The 20,586-nt window shown below is 36.4% G+C and overlaps 3 protein-coding genes across 10 annotated transcripts in view; 2 read left to right on the forward strand and 1 right to left on the reverse strand.

The window, feature by feature from the left end:
• Aos1 (SUMO1 activating enzyme subunit 1) overlaps nucleotides 1–8,092 on the reverse strand; it is a 108,949-nt gene extending 100,857 nt beyond the window's left edge. For all 3 annotated transcript variants that reach the window (XM_078192696.1, XM_078192695.1, XM_078192697.1), the window contains exons 1-6: nucleotides 7,897–8,092; nucleotides 7,603–7,774; nucleotides 7,262–7,518; nucleotides 7,001–7,182; nucleotides 6,800–6,932; nucleotides 199–6,713 (exon numbers count right to left, since the gene is read on the reverse strand). In XM_078192696.1, the coding sequence (XP_078048822.1) occupies nucleotides 6,551–6,713; nucleotides 6,800–6,932; nucleotides 7,001–7,182; nucleotides 7,262–7,518; nucleotides 7,603–7,774; nucleotides 7,897–7,994 (1,005 nt within the window). In that variant the 5' untranslated portion in view covers nucleotides 7,995–8,092 and the 3' untranslated portion in view covers nucleotides 199–6,550. The remainder of the gene's footprint in view (nucleotides 1–198; nucleotides 6,714–6,799; nucleotides 6,933–7,000; nucleotides 7,183–7,261; nucleotides 7,519–7,602; nucleotides 7,775–7,896) is intronic.
• A 1,182-nt stretch (nucleotides 8,093–9,274) lies between these two features.
• Nucleotides 9,275–13,013, forward strand: LOC144475749 (FERRY endosomal RAB5 effector complex subunit 3). 6 transcript variants are annotated; one of them, XM_078191976.1, is made up of 11 exons: nucleotides 9,321–9,380; nucleotides 9,448–9,647; nucleotides 10,276–10,830; nucleotides 11,023–11,244; nucleotides 11,316–11,519; nucleotides 11,603–11,718; nucleotides 11,786–11,922; nucleotides 11,993–12,113; nucleotides 12,184–12,302; nucleotides 12,534–12,659; nucleotides 12,767–13,013. In XM_078191976.1, the coding sequence occupies exons 3-11, from the start codon at nucleotides 10,325–10,327 to the stop codon at nucleotides 12,878–12,880; spliced, it is 1,665 nt and encodes a 554-aa protein (XP_078048102.1). In that variant the 5' UTR covers nucleotides 9,321–9,380; nucleotides 9,448–9,647; nucleotides 10,276–10,324; the 3' UTR covers nucleotides 12,881–13,013. The 6 variants fall into 6 exon arrangements, 5 of the variants coding, with proteins under 5 accessions (XP_078048104.1, XP_078048101.1, XP_078048100.1 ...); XM_078191978.1 differs by lacking the exon at nucleotides 9,448–9,647 and having other exon boundaries at nucleotides 9,275–9,380; XM_078191975.1 differs by having other exon boundaries at nucleotides 9,288–9,651.
• Nucleotides 13,014–14,080: 1,067 nt separating this feature from the next.
• On the forward strand, nucleotides 14,081–19,689 carry LOC144476363 (uncharacterized). The gene is made up of 4 exons (XM_078193189.1): nucleotides 14,081–15,246; nucleotides 17,114–17,470; nucleotides 17,561–18,159; nucleotides 18,766–19,689. The coding sequence occupies exons 1-4, from the start codon at nucleotides 15,187–15,189 to the stop codon at nucleotides 19,052–19,054; spliced, it is 1,305 nt and encodes a 434-aa protein (XP_078049315.1). The 5' UTR covers nucleotides 14,081–15,186; the 3' UTR covers nucleotides 19,055–19,689.
• Nucleotides 19,690–20,586: the final 897 nt, after the last annotated feature.

The following is a 20,586-nucleotide window of genomic DNA, read 5'->3' on the forward strand; positions in this document are numbered from 1 at the left end:
TCCAAATGCATAGCAGCCGCAAAAGGTATAAAGAGTACAATGTTCGCGGACGCGATTCGTATGGCAGCAATCTACAAAGTCTCCGTTATAGCAACGCGACCATCCGATCAAAATATCCGGGAGACGTCGGCAGTAAACCGGCAAATCTTCTGCTAGCCGCATAAAAAAGTTCCGTCAGAAAGTTCTCGCGCGACTTACCCGCTGGTGAATCGACGCTTCGTGGAACCGTTCCCTGGTGTGGGGAGGGTCGTGGACGTTCCGCGGGGTCAATCCTTTAGCGGATCGCGTGCCTTCGGTCGTAGACATGACGAATACGCCACGGCCGGCCGCACAATGTATCCGACTTTACGAGCGGCCACCTAGAAAAAGAGGAACGAGAGAAAGAAGCGGGCTCTGGTGAAGGAGGGGGCCGAGGCGGTGCCAGGCAGATTTTATTACGTTATTTTGTTAATGCACTGTGGCCCGGTGATCCGCGCGCCTCCACGAGAAAATATGATGTCCCTACGGTCAGAGAACGGGCCATGAAAGCCTTTTTATGCGTTCATCCTTCGACTCCGCGGAGCTTCACCTACGAGCATCCCCGAGAGTTCGTGCCGGCACGGCGCGACGGAACTCTTTAAACACCAGGGGTTGGGGGGGGGGGGGGGTGCAGCCGGCGGGATAAGGGCCGAAGAGGTTAATAAACCGAGTCGCGACGGAGACAATAAGACACTGATAAGAAGGAAACATTGTTTCGGTCGGCATAAATAGAAAACCACCGGTAGCCCAACGATGTCGTAAGCAGTTGCCTCACGTACGCAATTTTTGCAGCCGAGCAGTTTGCGCGACGGTTCCTCCCTCGAATATTATGGCCGCGATTTACCACGCATTGCGGTAGCATGTCTTGCAGGAAGAGGAACGTAGGAATTACCCTTTTAGCTAAACGAAAATTGACTGTTTGTCACAGGAGTGAATACTAATTCATTAATAATTATATATCATAAGACCCAATTGATCAGTTAGCTGATATTGTCGAGTATACGCGTCACAAGCTAACTAGTTAGCAACAGCTATACCTTGATATATTTTATTAATCCTTTACTGATTCAATAAAAAAATTCAGCGCTATTCGCTTACGTTTTACAAGCCAACCAGCTGTTAAATTGTGTATTTTATAAGAGTGTTGTATTTAAACAAGATATGAAGAAAATCAAACATATACAGTATTACAGTGACGTATGCACCTTGCAAAGAAATTGCAACAGTTAACTGGTTAATGACGAATAAATGTAACATAATATTTACCAAATCCTACGGAAGTCCTTATTCTTTAACGTCTTTATTATAAATCACGTGTGTCTTGTACTTATGTGCTATATTGTCAGGACCCTGTTATTTTGTTTGTTTCAGTACCAAGACATCTAATGGAAGTCATTTCAGTGATTTGGAAGGTAAACGTATCATTATAGCATTGGTCTGTGTCAGCATTATATAAGAGATACTTCTCTCCAGAACAATAATAGTGTCACTCCACCCTTCTAATATGAAATTGGGAGACTTACGTCATTGATCTCGGAAATACTTAATAATTCAACGATTGCATGTCCCCAACGACATCAGACATTCTGCTCATCAATTAATTACAAGTACAATCAAATAAAATAGGATCTTTGGGATTCTGAAACGACTTCAGCTTATTTCTATGAATGTCCAATAAACTTTCTAAATACGTGTGATAATTCAACTGAGAACGTGTAGACAAGGATATCAAATTCAAGATTTTTACCAACCATTACCAAACACCAATATGACCAGAAAATGCATAATCATAATATCATGGTTTCGGACAGGACACGTCACATTGATACACGAATATATATGTTTAAAAAGCAGAAGCCCCTCCCCCCCTAGTGCTGTCTGTGCAATAACAAAATTACGATTAAACACACACTGTACGAATGTTTCTGAACTCAGAGAACGAAATATAGAATTAAGGAAGAGATAATCCTGAGACGAGAGGATCCCATAAAAGGCATCCTGCATTACCTGAAGGAAACCGATTTATACATCAATTAAATAAATGTAAATTCTTTAGTCGTCTCTCGAGAAATCCTCCGAATGGACGGTAAAATTGAAAGTGTTAGGAGGAGCGTTAAATTGAAATTTGCTTAATCAAAAGATACATCTGCTTCGAAATTTTTGCGCACCCGCGTGGGATTCCCTTTATGCGCGCGAAGCGTAAGCGGATGTTGTAACGCGAACGCGAACGATGAAGTGAATAAGAAGGGGGTGGAAGTCTTCGAGGCATGAAGCCTTGAATCGCGCGAGTAAGAGTAATTTCTTTGTGGCACGGTTGAAAAACAACTGAAAGCTTGGTCTCTCAATGCCAGAAGCCGGAATGGCCGGCCATTAAAGTGGCATATTTGGACGAAACGCGGTGCGTTCCAGCCGAAAACGATCCCTCGTCGATTCGTTTACGCCGGAGGCTTTACAGCCGGCGTTTAGAGTCGGCTTAAGTACAGACTTGTCGTCCGTAAGGACCGGCTCATTTCACGGACCGTCTCGCGGAGGCAAACGCGTGTCTGTCAATAAATACGCCTCGAGGTATTTTAACGGCGGCAATAATTTTCGTCGTGCCATAAATCAGCCGTTGCAGCCGGGACGTGTGAAGGGCGCACCCTCCGCGACTCCTTTTTCTTCTTCTGCGCACCCTTTCCCGCCCACGAGAGCCCTTCGAAACGAGAGTGGTTGGCAAACCAGTTCTCTTGTCCTTACGACAAATGCGTCCGGGCATAGTTCACGCCTCGGCCCGGCGAACAGATTGAAGCCCGTCGAGCTAATTTATGGCAGAAAAATGTCTGTATGTCACGGAAGTGTTCGCCCCTTGCCGATCGAAAAGATATATCTTCTTGGCGAAATTTTCTTAATAGTAACATGACCAAAGCTAAAGAACAATACAATGGAAGTACCCACTGCCGATCAAAGGTACTCGGTCTAGATAGATATAGTTTATTAGTGTGCAAACTAAACATGTATAATAGAAGAATCATCTACTTTTTATATTATTTGTACTACTTTATATTATAATCTATTATACGAATGCCATACAGATTATGATATTTGCGTGTAAAGTGCGTATAAATCTTATAAAGATCGTGGTTAATTAAAGTCATAAATACCTCAAATTAAAATTAAACTGTTTATATAAAATTTGATAAAAGACTTTATTAATACAGATTTTACGGAACAAAACCAATCTTTAAAGTAGTACAATTACCAGCAGTTTCGTTATGTTTCTCGAGATGGCAAGGGGTTGAATAAACTTTCCTAGTCAAGTAATCATTGATGCAGAATATTCGCGCGGAATTTTCAGTGACGAAATCAGATAAAATGAAAATATCAGCGATATTATTTATACATAAGTAAGCTCCCTAATTCCCTTGCCTTTTATCGCCACAGCAGTAATCAATCGCGCTCGTGCACAATGTAATTCCGCGTATCGCGTTGACTAGAACGCGTCTCCAGCATTTTAAGCGAAACATTAAGGCAGGAAACTGCCGAGAGTCACATTTCCTGGACGACAACGACGGTGAAATCGTTCGGTTCAATTTGCCAGACGATAATTCCACGTTAACGAGCAATTCAAAGGAATATTTTGGCGGGCGTATCGCTGTTAATGAAATACACGTTTCTCTATGTTTGCTACGCCGCGGTCGTTTAACATTCCTAGAGGCGTACGTGTCGTATTGATTCAGCGAATGTAGACGCGGTACCCGCGACAGCAGTCGTGGTAAATTCCTTACCTGACTCACTGGGAGTACCTGTACGTCTTCCAACCTATTTGCCGTGAGATAACATCACTCAACCGGGAATCAGTGGGAAGGGAAAGTAAATTGTTATACCGCTCGATCATATTTCAGAGCAACCCCGCGCATTTTCTGATGCACGAACACCGCGAACGTAACTTCACTGATAAAACCTGGGCCGTGCACGGCACAGTGATAACACCTGTACCGATTCGTATCAGATACAAAACGGCTCCTATTCAATTGATATACTGCTTAATTCTCGACGATGCACTAAAATACGGTTTTTTAGTTTCTACACTGCAGAAGATATTTGTTACAACGAACGAGAAGACTTCGACAAGAGCAATTCCGAAAAGTAACTAACAATATAATAACAGATCTGAGAAAGAAAAATGGATCAACTGTATTATTTAAAATTATCCAACAAAGAGCTTGAACGATGGAATAGCTATGAGTATTACAGAAAAAGACCTCTTCATACTCTTTCCAGTTATCACTGGAAACTATTTGGATAATTTAACAATTCAATTATAGTATTTATAACTTATTAAAATTATTCGTTTTTCTTTCTAGCAATAAATGCACATAATTTTTATTTTGTATAAAAATCCGCGGTCTAGTTATCACACACAGACGTCCAATCAGCGAAACTAATCTAAGATATCAGCGAGTCTAATCTGAAAAATACCACGACGAAACTTCATCTTTAATAATCCCCGAATGAAATTTCCATTGAATCACTCGATACCCTCAAAACGACAGCAAACTATTAAATTTATAAATCAGTCAGTCATTTATAAGTCAGTCAACGCGATTGAACGCGCTGGCAACAAGACGACAAATAAGTTACGTATCAGCGGAACCCACCCCTGGTCGAAGGAGACCAGCAACAAAATATCGAATTGAAAGGATCAAGGGCGAGCATTCGCGCGCAAAGATGAGATCGTGTCCCGCTAATGGTTTCTCGGTAGGCCGAGAAGCATAATTCGACAGCCGTGAACGCACGTGCCTTGATCGTTAAGAAACATGTTCAGCGTGCGTGTATACCTGCGGCAGAAGCAAGCTCATGCGCGAGCCTGTTCCAATTTACATACGTATGGCCACGTCCGATGATCGGTTGGTATGTGTAACGAAATCGTTTCCATGGGGAAAGACGATATATCATAATTCTCCAGTGAAAATCGAATCAATTCTCGGCCGCCTACTCGCGTCAGGTACTGATGCACGCCGATAAAAGCGACGGGGGATTTCGCGTGAGCGGTAGCGTCATTTCACCGTCAAAATGACGCCAACACCATTATGATTTCTCGCTGCTGTCCCTCATCCCTGGTACACACCGATTCTCCTGCATCGAATCTATTTACGGTTTTATAGCAAATGATATTCTGAATAATACGACTTTGACCTTTCGTCCTATAATGTGAAGTGATACCCGTTCCGAGAATTTACTAAACTGATTTAACCCTTGTATAATGGACGCTTTTAACGATCTCATGGTAATCATAATTAGATGCATTCTAATGCATCGATTTTCTTTTAACTTATTTCTTTACTCATTTCTTTAAAATCGATCAGATAAATGAACCGTCAAAAAATTAGTGTTTAAAAGGTGTCGTAAAAGTGTTAATCAATGAATTTTAAAATTCGATATACCAATCCCTCACGCGTACGTCGTTAACTTTTTACGGGCTTATCACGGTTTTACTACAGACTTCGCAGAGACATTGAAGCAATCAACGAACAAGCAGCGAAACAGCAGGGCGCAATTAGCGTGATTCGCGGTGAATAAAGTCAATTAAGTTGCAACGGTGACGAGGACGATTTCATCGGTAACGTTACCAGCGGGCATGTATGTAAAAGCGGCTTTTTAAATAATAGGCGGCACGGAAGAGAAACCGGTGTCGTCGTAGGTAGGCGAGCCGATAAAGCATAACGAGCCGTACTTCCAACTCGCTCCCCCTTTTCCAATTTTTCAATTTCCATTTCACGTTTCCCACCGCGTTTTCCACGCGAGAAGGCACGAAAAAAGAAATCCACAAAGCGGGTCCCAAATTGCCTCGGCGGAAGACGGGAAAAGTGAGTCATATTTCCACATACAGGAGAGCCCCTTCCAGGCCTCTGAACAAAAATATCTTACGACGTGCGCGAGCTTGTAATAGGCCACATTTACCTTAGCTGCTGTGTCCGTGTACACAGAACACTTACATTCAAAACAGCAAAGAGAGCGAAATAAGCACGTGTAAAAACATGAACGAGAAAATGCAATACTGCGGGAGGAAATACTGGATGTACAGAGAGCTTCCAAACCCGAACGATCGGACTGTTTTCGGTGTTGCAGCTCGACAAACACAAACATAAACAAAATGCAATCAGTCGCTACGATATAGAATCGTCTGCTCGCCGGGAAAGTCTAAAGAAATAATCTTTCCCACAGTAAATATACATAACTTACAGTATATGAATATTTATAATACGTTTAAATATTTTTATATGCTATTAAAAAAGTAGAGAACATTTAAAAAACTTCGATGTTTTCCTGTACATATTTATACTAAGTACATAAAGAAGAGAATGTAATGTTTAGAGATTCATTATACTAACATTGAAATAAAAACTTTCATTAATTTTTGTGTTTTCATGGTCATACATTTATTAAGAATTTGTAGCAAAAAATATGAAGTAATATGTGGTAACATGAATGGTTTTGACAATAATAATGCACTGTTGAAACAATAAGACACCAACGCGAAGAAATAATTAAGTTACTGACCCAATCTCAAAATTTTTCCACACAAGGTATCTCGATTGAAAATGAACAAGTTGTTGTGCGGGGCGCCTTTTTGGGAAACTGTTTTAATTATTTCTTGAGCCATTATGCCGCCGACGATAGCACACACAGGGCTAATTTGAGCGTAGACATCACCCCTGAATACGTAAGCAAGTGTTAAACATTATTGAACATTAGTGTACACCAGAGACTTAATATATACATCAATATACATCATACGTACTCTACTAAATTATTTATTGTATCATTGAGCTCATATTTCTTAACAATCTCCTCCACTTTGGCTTTGAAATTCTCTGAACCTCTTTCACTGGGCAAAGGATCCTTTCCATACTTTTCACGGTAATTGAGCATTACTAAAAGCAAATATGTTATAAGTGCTTAACTTCATTAAATTTGATTCAGAATCTGAGACTAGACTTACTTAACATCATATAATAAATTTCAGATTCTTTAGGAAGAGAAGACTTTTCCACGTTCAAAATTGATTCGAAGGGCACAAAAGTATCTTTACGCTTCTCTGTTACAGTTATGTCTTCAAACTTTTCTTTCTCTATGGGATCTCCACTTTCTCCAAGCATAATTTTCTTTGTCTGTACTATATCTCTGTAAAAATTATTTTCTTATTGGGTAATTCATTATAAGTAAATTTTAGTGTATGTACTGCCAAAACAAGTACACTTACTCTGCATATTCATGTTCTATTAAATCTGCAAAAGTGTAGCCAACAGTTCCCCAAACATCTCCACAGAAGAATTTTACATTGTGGTCTCTACATATCTTATTAATTCTCTTTAATTGTGTAATGGTACATTCTGTTGCACAGACAACATTAAAATTGCTAAAATAAGTATCTGGTTTCTCATCAATGTTGGATGTATCTGCTTTGATATCGACCATGGAATTTAAATTCTGAGCCCTTTGTAAGGATGCCTCTGCTCTCTAAAGATATAATAAAATATGAAAATTATGTGTTATACACTACTATGTGTTATACAATATACTATATCTTAATAATCTACTTGCATTTTTTCCTAGTAAATCTTTGGGTGTTAAGAATTGAGAGCACCGATCTTCAGCTGTTACATTTCTGTGATCCAAAAATGTAACTGCTTTGACACCAGCCAATATAATATTCTTTGCTACTTCTGCCCCAAATCCATTTATACCTATTAATAAAACTTTGGCACCTCGTAAGCTGCAATCAATGAGACATTATAGAATTCCATTAAGAACTTTCATTAAATTCAGTAAATAACAAGGAAATGTTTATGCCATTGTAAATTACAAGTTTTATAGGTTAGTTACTAATATACTTGCCGCTTTTGTGATTCTAAACCCCAAAGACGAATTTGTCTATCATACAACTCAGCCTCGTGATCTGTTAAATCAACATTTTGATTTTTGTTCTCAGCCATTTCGTAAATACTGATTTTATACTTAAAATTCTAAAACCGCCAAAATCTATCTCTAATTGTTGAATTGGGCTGACAACGACACCTACCGACTCTGCTCGACACTACTTCGAATACATAGAATAGGTAACATAACAAAATTGAACTTCAAATACACAATAATGGATCCGACTCCTGCATACCTTCAGACCGCAGTTCGATCCGTTAGCGAAAGTGATGTACAAATTTTCTTTGCTCTGATTGGTTGACAATTTACTGATGAAAAAGGGTGCTACCTACACAGTGAAAGGAAAAAGGGAAACAGAGAGTGAGAAAATCACATGTGGAACAAGACACTCCGACGAACGATGTAACTTGTCTCACTTCTTATCGCGCATAAATTTGATTGGTGTTCCATAAAAAGCACGCACGAATATTTCATCATGTTTTTACGAATATTTCGAGAAATTGTTGCGTTAATAAATTGATTATTTCTTGAGATACATGCCCCTGGCTATCATTTTTAGAAAATTACGTTTAGAATCGCGACCCGAAGTTTACGCGTAGAATTATTTATAATATTGTGCTGCGAGGCCTTTTAAACGCAAAACCATGAAGGAACAGTTTAGTATGTATACTTTTCCTACCGATGTGTAATAATAGTTACAAAAGTTAATTATTTTGCCAATTTATACTCTCTACTTAATATTTAAAAAACTCATCAGCACTTCACAGCCATTAGCTCCATGTAATTATCTATTTCGAATTAGTTGCAAACGAATTTATAGCTGATTGGAAATCGAAAATTACATCGATTGCCCGAGTCTCACCACGTGGAGGTTGCTGGACTGGAGACTCAAAAGGGAGTCATAACGAAGCCGGAATTCGTTATATCGTGGATAACAAAAAAATCCTACCTAACTAAGGAACAGATTGCCACTCAAAGGATTGTCGAGCAATACAGGCATTGCCATTTATTCAATTTCTGTAAAAATTATATTTATGCGTTTAAAAAGGTCTTACTTCATGTTTCAAAAAAAGATATGAAGTTTACACTATTTATTTGTAACATCTGTCTTGTTCTTATCCTGTTTAACTTGTCGAGATATTGCTTACAAATACATATATTTAAATCATATCTCAATGTATACTGAGTGGCTGAAAATCCTGAGGCGATAAGTACAAGTCAAATATCGCGCCATTTGTTTCAAAAGGAGCGCCAGGTGTAAAGATGCGCAAGAAGATTGAGACTGTAAGCACTAAAGTAAATGCGCAAAGGTAGAAGCGCAATAAAATGGTGGGGATAAAAAGGTTCTTTAATTGGGAGAAGAAAAAACTCTTGAAGAGAGAGAACTCTACGATATAAGAGAAGTGAACACTGTCAAATAAGATTTGAATTGAAATAACTAAGTATGTATATAGTATTTCAATAGAATTTAGATTATAAAATGTTAAAATGCTTGAAATGTAATAACAGTATGTTGGAGGAACTGTTTATTAAATGGCTGGGGGCGTTGAAAGGTCTTGACGGTTATGTGAGTGCACTGTATTGTATTTACTTAGCAAGTTTTTCTAATAAACGGTGTAAAACATCTTTTTTGAGTGTATACATTGCATTGAGTGTATACATGTAATTTGGCATTGCAGTACACGCGAGCACAGCAAGAAAGATATGTTGTAGGTATATAATTTGAAACATTTAGGTTAATTTTATGAATTAACTATATAATGATGATTATAGAAGTTTAAAACCAAATAGCAAGTGTCATTTGCTATTACAAAATACTAATATTTTATTAGGTTATAAAATGTCACGTCTGTATTATTTTTTGTGTGATTTTTAATAATAAAACAATTATAAACAATGAAAGGATTCTTACAGTGGCTCCTTCGTTGGTCGTTGTTGTAAACACTTCAAATTTCATTCTTTTCATGTGTGCACATAATCGCAATTATAAATTGTTAAATAGTTTTATAAACTCGTATTGTGTTTATTGATATTGTAGACTACAAGAAATTGTAGTAAAAAGATATATCCAAATTTATTGCAATTACTATATGAAAGTAATTGTTTTTAAAATGATGTAGATAAAGAATGCAATCAGAAGTGCTTTTATACATTATCAATGACCTTTTAATCTGAATGTTGTGAAACCTGACCCCTAAAAAATATTATTCACAAATAACAGTGATCATCCTTGGTATTATAATAATGAAATATATTGAATGATTAATATTTCCTTAAGATAACTTGTATATTAAAAGACAATTGCCTGAAGTGCTAATCACTTCTTTTTCTTTATAGAAACAAACACATGTATTATCAAATATAATGAGAAACTGTTGTAAAAGCCATGAATGCGTCAGAAGAAGAACATGTGGAAAAGACTTTTGTATATAAATTTCCAACGTGTGCAACAAATCAGGAATATGTATTGGAAATACCATTAAAAATACCATACTATGGTTCGATAAAAGAACTAATGCACCGCATTGTGTCATCATTTAAATTACCATGTTATGTGGAACCAGATTTACTGCAGTCTTTGGAAAACACTATTAAAGAGCTAACATTACAATTTTACGATGAAAAAGCGGAGAATGCCTTAGAAAATGCAATATCAGGAACTACAGACATTGAAGAGATTATAAAAAATTGGGAGAAAACGTATAAACAAAAGACAGTTGATTATGCAGATCCGATTGGAACAACTGATGAAGAGTTATTTGCAGCTGCATATCATAGATTGGTACATTCTCCATCATTGGAACCTATTTTGCAAGCAGAGCACAAATTTGGAAGGGATGTAACAGAAGTCATTCAAATGAGAGATACACATTATGAGCAACTTACTCAAAAGTTAGTTCTTGCATTTTACATAGTAATAACACTGTTCAATACACATTTGTATTTGTAAATATTCGACATTTCTATTATGTTAAGTGACTATTTTATTTGTACTGCCTAACAAAGATAATTAAATTCAGATAAGTCATATACTTATTTCGAAATTATGCAAGAAAAAAGAAATGATGAAAAATTAAATTTTAGTCAAACGGAAGAGATGCGCAAAGCTGTAGAAGCTCTAGAGGCTGGCTCTACTGAAAAATCTATAAACGAGATGGCTGGACGACACTTTGAAGAACAAAGTTTAATGCAAGGGCATTGGGGATCTAGGGTTGATGCACTGAAGTTAGAACAAAGACGACAATATCGGAATTGGATTATGAGACTATTAGAAGAGCAGCAGACTAATATGTTACCAACTCCAATGTATGTTCAAGGCTGTCTAATGAACAGCCACATTGACATTTTACTAATTTTTAAATGTACATAATCACTAGGGGTTCTCCAATGGTGTCAACACCACCCATTCGACCAGCCTTAGACAATTTTGTTCATATCGAGGATAAGACGACCGCAGATTATCCCATTTTGGAAGAGAGTTTCACTATACACTTGGGTTCACAAATGAAACAAATGCACAATATACGTATACTAACGGGAGATGTATTAGATTTTTGTAGGATAAAGAAAAGTGAGTCTGGGTAAGTTACTGAAGATAGAAATATTAATGTAAAAATCAAATAGAGTATTATGGTATTTAAAAAAGATGTTCATTATCATATAGAATGGATCCAACGCCACAGAGGCTTCAGACAGCTTTAGGATTGTATTCTAGTGATTTGTGTGGATTAGTATTATTGAGCGACAATCACTTAGGAAGTTATTCTGGAATAACAAAGGGTAACGATTAAAGAAAATATGTTCTACTTTTTCCTGGCAGTTGTTTTTCAATCTTGTTTCTTCCTAGAATTGTGTTCCATTTGTCAATTGACAACAGAGTTCCACTTTCCACCAATTGACGAGCAATTAGAAAAAATAAGAGACGACGTTAAGGATGCTGTTGCCTGGAGACGAGCGCATCACAAAGAAGGGATTGAAACCCAGGTGAGAAATTAAAGTAAAAAATAACATCTACCAAATATTCGACTATATGTTGAATATGTGTTACATTTAGACGAAGAAATCGACGACGAGTAAAAGTTTGCAGACAGGAGACGTTTACATTACAAGGCACTCGAACTTAGCACAAGTGCATGTAATTTTTCATATGGTAGTAAATGATACTTTGAGATCCGGTAAGTAAATTGTGTTTCTTTTATTGCTATCAATCACTTGCTCGAATGAAATGCTTTCTGTAAATCACAGGCGATATCAATTCGAGACACCCGGCGATTCTGGGATTGCGAAACATTTTAAAAACTGCGTGCTGCAATGACGTGACCACGCTTACTATCCCCGTACTTCTTGTTCATGAAATGACAGAGGTATGATAATATCTCATTAATCAATCATTTTTTTATATGTTTTGTGTTTAACTGTGGATCTTTATGCAAAATAAATCTATTTCCTTCTTAATATATTAAATAAATTAGAAATAATGTAACAGTAATCTGGAAGTTTCTTAATCTTCCCACTGTTTCACCTACCCATTTTTGTCATAAATACATACAATTTGTAGTCTATCGTAGTATAATAAATGTACTTGACATTTTCAGGAAATGACTGTGGCATGGTGTACGAAACGAGCAGAATTAGTTTTTAAATGCGTAAAAGGATTCATGATAGAAATGGCGTCATGGGGTGGTGCCGAATTAAAGAATCTGCAATTCCTTGTCCCAAAGGTAAACTAATGATTTAATCCACGCGAGCGGCTTCTATTGCTATTTATCATCACTGAATTACTTGTAATTTAATAGACAATGTAGTTGCAAAATCACCATTTTTGTAGGGGATGTCCGAAGAAGTGTTTGGCACACTAGCCACGATGTTACCCAGCATATTTCGTGTATCGAATCCGCTGGTGTTCAAAGCAACCAGCACGCCGCAAACTCCAAAAAAGTGAACGGCTGTCTTGCTACTGTTATCGTATAAAGATAAATATAATAAAATATTTGTTACTGTTTATCGGTCATTGTGTCCACAATCGTTACAGCTGGAAATAAGACAAGATATCGTGAATAAACGCCTGATGCTTTGAATGAATTTCTTGTTTATATTACTTTCACAAGAGCATTATTCCTTGAACGATAATTGTTACTCGTTATCATTGTTCACGCTATTTGAAACTATATAAAAATTCATAGATGTTACTCCGATTGAAACTAATCAATGACATTGTCGTTTTTTCTTTCCAGTAAACCTGTACAAAAATCTTGAATGATTAAAAATATTATGAATGAAAGTTAATGAAATATAACGGAAGAAAATAAATGCATAAATAGTTGCTAGTATCCTAGCGAGAACTAACGATTAACTTTGTTCTAATTACAGTAAATTGTATAGAGCGGGACAAAAGTATATGTCGTGATCGCCGCGGTATGATTCTACTACCTAGATTTTATGGAATATTTGACTGGATTAACAAAAAATGACTTTTTAAAACATTCTTATTGCTATTTGATACGTCTTAGACATGTTAATATTTGTAAATTGTGTTGATATCTCAATGTTTCTGTTATGGACTGTACATTTTGCTATTTCCGTCGCAGCATACAATAAATTCTCACAAATTTTGTTTGCAGCGAGGCGGCATTCTTGCATGGTCACATCTAGAACTATGCACTTAAGTCTTTACTAGCTTCAATTACAGACTTAAACTGCTTATGTACTTTGGCTTTCATATTTTATATTTGTAATAAATGTAGCAAGAACGTAAAATCTATTTTGAATACAAATTTTTATATTATACAATCAAATTTAAATAATATTTAATTCAGGAACTATGATATTTTTAGAATATTTGTATTACTATGCGGCATTTCTTAAGCATATTTAATAATTATTGTCAATTCGTTGTCATCTTTACGCAAGTCGTTTTTATCTATTCGGATATCTATTCGATGCATGAGCGCGCCATATAAATACGACTATACTCCAGCATAAGATAGTATATTTTTTATTTGTTCATAGCCCGTTTAAAAATCAAATTATATCTGAACATTTTTGTGATCGACTGTACATTTCGCCATTTCCGTCGGGGCGTGCAATAATTTATCGCGAATCTCGTCTGCAACGAGGAGGCACCGTACAGCATCAAGTTATCCGCGCTGGTTTTCCACTTCGTCCACGATTAACGATATCGTCGCGCGAAAATAAATTGATTGAAAAAATACGCGGCGACCGGGAGCGCACAGGCCAAACATAAAAAAGAGGGGACAGAACAGAGAAACAAAAAGAAATATAATAAACCGAACGAATGTAAATCGGATCGAAGAACGAATTGGGACATAATCGCGGTTTAATGGGAAGAACGTGAGTTGGTCTTCCGGATTTTGCGACCCGCCAGAAACGAATTAATTCTGCGTGAGCTCGAGGAGAATATTGATAGGACATATTTTTCGGTTTCTCGTTAACCGAATCGGACCAGCCGTTTTCAGTGTGCGATTCATGTCCATCGTGTGAACAACTGGATGAAGAACGTCTCTGTATCTGCTTCGGGATCGGAGGTGCAAGGGCTTAAGTGAAAAAAAAAACTTATACACTAAACCAGACTTTATAGTTTGGATTTGAACTTTTAAGGGAATACAAATAACAGAAACCAGAATATAAAACGCGAAGTGACAAATTATTAAGAAGATTTTAAAAGTAAAACGCTTAACGGATACATAAGAATCCTCAAAGATTTCATTTGGATCTTGAGGAGCGAAATCGAAAAAGCTACTAAGGATCTAATAGAAAGCAGAATTCATTCCTTGTATGCTTATCTAAATATTTTCCCCAGTTACGTCTGGAAACTAAGAATATTCATAATTAAGGAATCAAGTTGTATTCCATTCGCGGATTTGTTTATCGTGAACAGAGATTACTTCGTGTGAAGTGACCAGTGATCTGTTCGTGATAAGAAAGCGCCGAGTCGTTCAAGAATTGAATAAGCTGCCGGACACGGCGGGAGAACAGAGGAAGACGTAGTAAAAAAGAAGAAAAAGGAACGATGAACGGGTGCATCGGAGGATCAAGTGTTTTCTCGCTCCCATCTTAATTCGGCACCGTGATCGTAGACAGAGTATGCTGAGGACGAATTCGTTGCTGTTCCATCCCAGCGTTGTGTGAGAAACATAGCAGCAAATTAGGCCGACATATTTCGGAAAAATCAGTGTCGCATCGTGCACGTCCATCAAGGAACCGGATAACTCACCCACCACTTAGACAATGTGGCTTCAAGCGATCACAGTTTTCTCGTTAATTGTTTCTTCGGTCTCGCAAAACACGGTAGGTAGTTAATGCGCGCTGATTTTCCACATTTTTCGCTTGACCATCAATTTGAGTAATTAAAGAATTAAATAGCGTTTACGGATTATAATTATCAAATTTCTCTGTGTCTAGCTTCTTCGCATTTTCAAATTTGTGCTTGTAAAAGGACATAAATTCTATGTCGGTATTTTTTTTACGATTAAGAAATTATAGAAATATGAATTTGACATTCCAAAAGTGCGAATACTATATCCGATTTTCTCGTCACCGATAGCAGCGGTTTGTTGATATTAACAGTTTAATTATCAGAAACTTTAAAATAACTTTTTCGATGACTCAGCCGTGTGCAAAAGATGTTCGATAATTTTCGTAAGAACGACTTCAGAAGAAGTTTCATAACATCAATCCTTAGAATTTATTGGACTATGGATGCAATTATTTAAGAAATTCTTAACCTTGGTTGACCTTGGATTATAAAATGAATATTAGAAAACTTCCAGTAGTATATGAAGTATTAACGTCTTTTTCGTAGATTAATGAAATCTATGGATATTCTATGGATTTTCTGGAAATCTATGCTATCCGAGAAGAAATAATAATGCCCGTGGATCAGGTTTTATTTTCAGTATAGCGTCACATAAAGGGGACAATTCTGCCGAGAAATCAGAATTTGCTCTATTCGGTCTCATTACTTAATATTTTATAAAATATAAAATTACGCAACTACAACTTGACAGATTTATAAGTATAACTATCACCACATACGCGCATTTATTTACTAACTTAGTCATAGTTCATAGTCACAATCCTATACTCGAATCATCTTCGACTAACAAAGAATTTCACTAATTATGAAACAGATATTTATTTTCCATATTTATTATTATGGGTCAGGGTTGGGTCTGAGACCTAATTATGCGACTCATGATCTCAGCTGATCATGATACATTACTCGAGATGAATCTCATCGCTTGTGGAGCACTTAAGAATCTGAATTGTGTCTAAACTTTATTATTAAATTGCGCGATGGTGATTGTTATTTAATGGTTGATGAACACAAACTAGGATAGGATGGAGTGATTACTGAATTAAATAATTACTAATTAATTACTGAAATTTCTCTTTAATACAAGTTTTAAAACAAATATCGCTCCAGTATCGATCTAATCGAGTTATTTAAGTACCGGCTATAACACGCTTCGATATATGGACAAACGAACAATGGTAAAAAGAAATTAAAATTCGATCACTATAGAGGTAATAAAACATTAAAGGGGAAGATAAATACTGAAAAGATAGTTAAGATGAAAGCCAAAATTACGTTTGATCAATAATTTCTTTACAAGTAAATTTTATTTCAAATAATAGTTGAATAACACAATATAAATTAAAAGAAGTATGCATATATCAAAATTCTATAAAATCGTAGCAGGATATTGAGTTTTCGAATTTCAAAAGTTCTTAAAATAATTTTGAAAATATAAATTATAATGAGATAATGTATAAGATAGACTCTTGTAAAGATGTTTATATATTCATGAATCAGTGAAAATGTATAGTTTGCAATTATGTTTTCGTTATTTATATTTTAATATTTTTGAATTTTATTCTAGAAATTCAAAATTTTTGAATTTTTTTATAATTATTCAGTAGTCTAATTCATTCTACCTTCGAACACGTAGTGACAAGATTTATGATCGAGATTTTGTTAATACGATAAAATTCGTATGATAACCTTGACTATGAATCGTACGATTTTAGAAACTATTTTATTGCCGTCGATAGGTAATATACTAAAATTGATTTATTAAGGAGAACCTTTCTACTAATTCCAAAGATGATTACAGAATAAGAATTACATAGTTACGTCACCTTTATGTTGTAGCTGGATCTATCAGGCCTCGGCATAAAACGGGAAGACTTCTTTTTGAGACTTCAGAAAACGATTAATCTGGCGAAAGTGACAAATCTTATCCTTCGAAACAACAAGTTTGACAACTTTGTCGATTGTTCCACTAATCTGACGAGTTTAAAATACTTGGATCTCTCGCAGAATCATCTTCAGCAATTCTTCTTCTTGTGCCAGGACGAGTATAACTTGCAGACGTTGAATATCAGTCACAATAAATTACAGTACATCAACCACGATGCCCTCAACCACAGAATCCCGAACCTCAAAATTCTCGATCTATCATCGAACGTGTTATCGTTTGTCAACGAAACTATGTTGGAGCACTTCGAGGTAATTGTTTTTTATGCACGCGCTTTTCGCCATAGTGGGCGCAATGATCGTATTGGTACATACTTCAAACTCCGACATTATTCTTCCTAGGTTCTGACATATCTTTCGTTAGCCAACAATCCTATGAACGATGGTATCCACGTGAATGCGTTCTCGAACTTGAAGCAGCTGCAGTATTTGAATCTCAGCAACACATCATTATCCTATGTTTCTACGGAATTGTTCAAACCATTGACTAATTTAAGTACACTAGATTTATCGAGTAATCCTATAACAGCTGTACCAGTGTTACCAAGCACAATAGTAGAACTCGACCTTTCCAACACTATGATGACAGATTTCAAAAATATCAGTTTGCCGGGCTTACGTGAACTGAAATTAAATGATATGCGAAACCTAGAAGTGCTACGTTTCGACGATCTTGAAAATTTACCCAACTTAAAAACGTTATCTCTAACCGGCTCGAAGAAGTTGACGTACTTGTCAACTGACAGGCACGACGAAAAGCGTTTCCCACTACTGATGCAACTGTCGGTAAATAATTGCAATCTAAAAACGCTCGATCGTAGCTTTCTGTGGATAATAAAGAGAATATCAATTATAAACTTGGATGGGAATCCTTGGAACTGCGACTGCAAGATGAACTGGATAAAGGAGAACGAACTTAAGACTCTCAGCCGAGATATCAAGTAAGCAAACTGAATCAAAAATTATTAAAATCATGAGCCATTTTAATAAGAATCAATGGGGTTGTCTAGAAGTACAGCTAGTCGGTAACTGATTAAGTAATTCAGCCACCCTTATGTAGATGTCGTTGCTGACACCATAAACCAATTTATCTTACCAAGAGAACTTCCACGTCTTCCATATTTTAAAAAATTCAGCGAAGTTATGAAATAATCTATTTATAAAAAAATCCCATTTACACATAATTGAATTCTTATTTGTTTAAACAAATTTTATTTATTATAAAACCTCAATTTACACTTAGAACAATATGTTTGATTAATAGTTCAATGAAAATTGAAGTGACACATATATAATCTTGTTTAACAATTTCTAAAAAATAAGCAAGTACAAACTTCCTATTCTGTCTTCGAATTTTTAATCCTGTTTCGCATTATTTTGATAATACTGTGTATTTAAGGATTAAGTGCCAAATAAGAACAAGTGGTAAGTTTTATAAAAAAAGAAACTATAGAGTACAAAGCAAAAGGATTTGGCTGTTATTTTTACATCGATTTAATAGAAATATGTATACAGTAACTTATCGAATTTTTTATTTGCACCTTCAGATGTTACACCCCAGAACGCGACCGCGACAAACGGCTGAGCGAGGTACCGGAACATGACCTCGAGTGTGAAAGTGACTCTACGGTGTTCTACCCCGTTTTATGGGCCTGCATCATGTTGTTAGTCGTGGCGTTCGTATTTGCGATTGGCTTCTTCTTCCTCAGGCGACCAATTGGTGCGTGGAAAATCGACCGAAATTGTGACACGGTCAGGTACACGAATGTCGATGCATCCCCGAACGACATGTTGAGAATTCTGCCTTGCGAGACATGCGACCGTAGCGGGGAATAAATTGGTAAACGTAACAAATTCATTGTGCCATCAGAAATCGAACAACTCTGTATAAAAATATAAATGATACGAGACACGGTTTGGTATCTGAAAGTCAATCTTAGTTTTAAACTAACACCATGAAATAAAACTTCGCTATGACTTGTTTCTTGAAGGACGACAGTCGAAGGTATCGTCATAGTTACATTAGTAGTATATTTCTATGTCGTAAGTTTGAAGTATACGTCAGATTTGTTCTTCCAAGGAACCGGCTATAATAACTTTACAAAATATATTTTTAAGAAATATTTTTTACCTGAGAACGTTTGTCGTGGATTTCTGAAAAAGCATTTCTAAAACACGTAGCCGATGAATATAACAATATTTGAGTGTAAATAAAACAAGAAGTTTTGGGATCTTTATTTCCCGAAAACAAACTCTTGGATGAAAAACATTTACCCTGTACTTATTACGTATTTTTGTATGGAGAATCGGTTATAACACGATTATACTGTAATAGAAATGTATTAATTTAAGGTAAGCAATATAATGTTAAGAAAACAACAATGTAAAACTTAAGGAGTAGATGTAACTTGTACAAATCTATATACAGTGTGCTTCTCGAATGATTATTAATAAATAGACTGTGAACTTTGCATTTTTCCTTGTCAACGATTTCAGTAAAACTTGCGCAAACATCCAGCAGAATAATGGTTACCTTCTTAGCTCGCGAAGCAGCGACCGATAACATTATATTTCGTTTACGAGATACATATTACTCCAGACAATTAATCTAATCCGCCTGAAGATATTTGGAGGTGTCGCTGGGTGAACTGTGAATCAATGACGTTTTGAACTTTTGAGATATTGAAGTCTGGCGAAAGGTCAACAATGCAATAATCTGGGGGTGACGGAGGTTCGGCTGATTATCGGTTTCAGTTGTCGCAATCTGAATGCATTATATGTACACATTTTTTCCTGAATTGTTTCACACTTTAAGATCAACAGCCTATATTAAAAATTACTGGATTTATCAATACCTTCGACATTCCTTAAGTCCTACGCGTACAACCGAGTACTGACAAAACATCGCAGAATCATTCTTCGTATACTTCTACGTCTTTCAACGTTTTGTGGAAGAAAATCCATATGCAAAATTTTAAATAACCGAAGTTCAAATATTCTAGACATTTTATATGCGCAAGGGTTAAGAGTTCTAAACAGAAATCACCGTTACATGGAAATTTTGAACGAACATACATCAGCATTCGAAAATATTCTACGCAGTTAATTTGCCATTTATGTGTAATAAACGAGAATTACAACGAGCATAGAAATAAATTCGAACGAGACATGCCGTGCGCCGACTCGCGATCAATAGGCATTGTTAACTCGCCACGTGTCGAAATCTGGGCAAATACAGTATAAATGTAGAGGCGGCGTCTAGTCATTTCCATCATCCCTTGATCCCGATACATCGAGTGGCAAGCGAAGTACATCGTCCGGCACAGCGAACAACAATGCGGCCGCATAAAGACGTATTTTTTGTCGGC

This window comes from Augochlora pura, chromosome 10 (genome assembly GCF_028453695.1).
Source record: "Augochlora pura isolate Apur16 chromosome 10, APUR_v2.2.1, whole genome shotgun sequence".
In the NCBI taxonomy this organism is placed as follows: Eukaryota; Metazoa; Arthropoda; class Insecta; order Hymenoptera; family Halictidae; genus Augochlora; species Augochlora pura.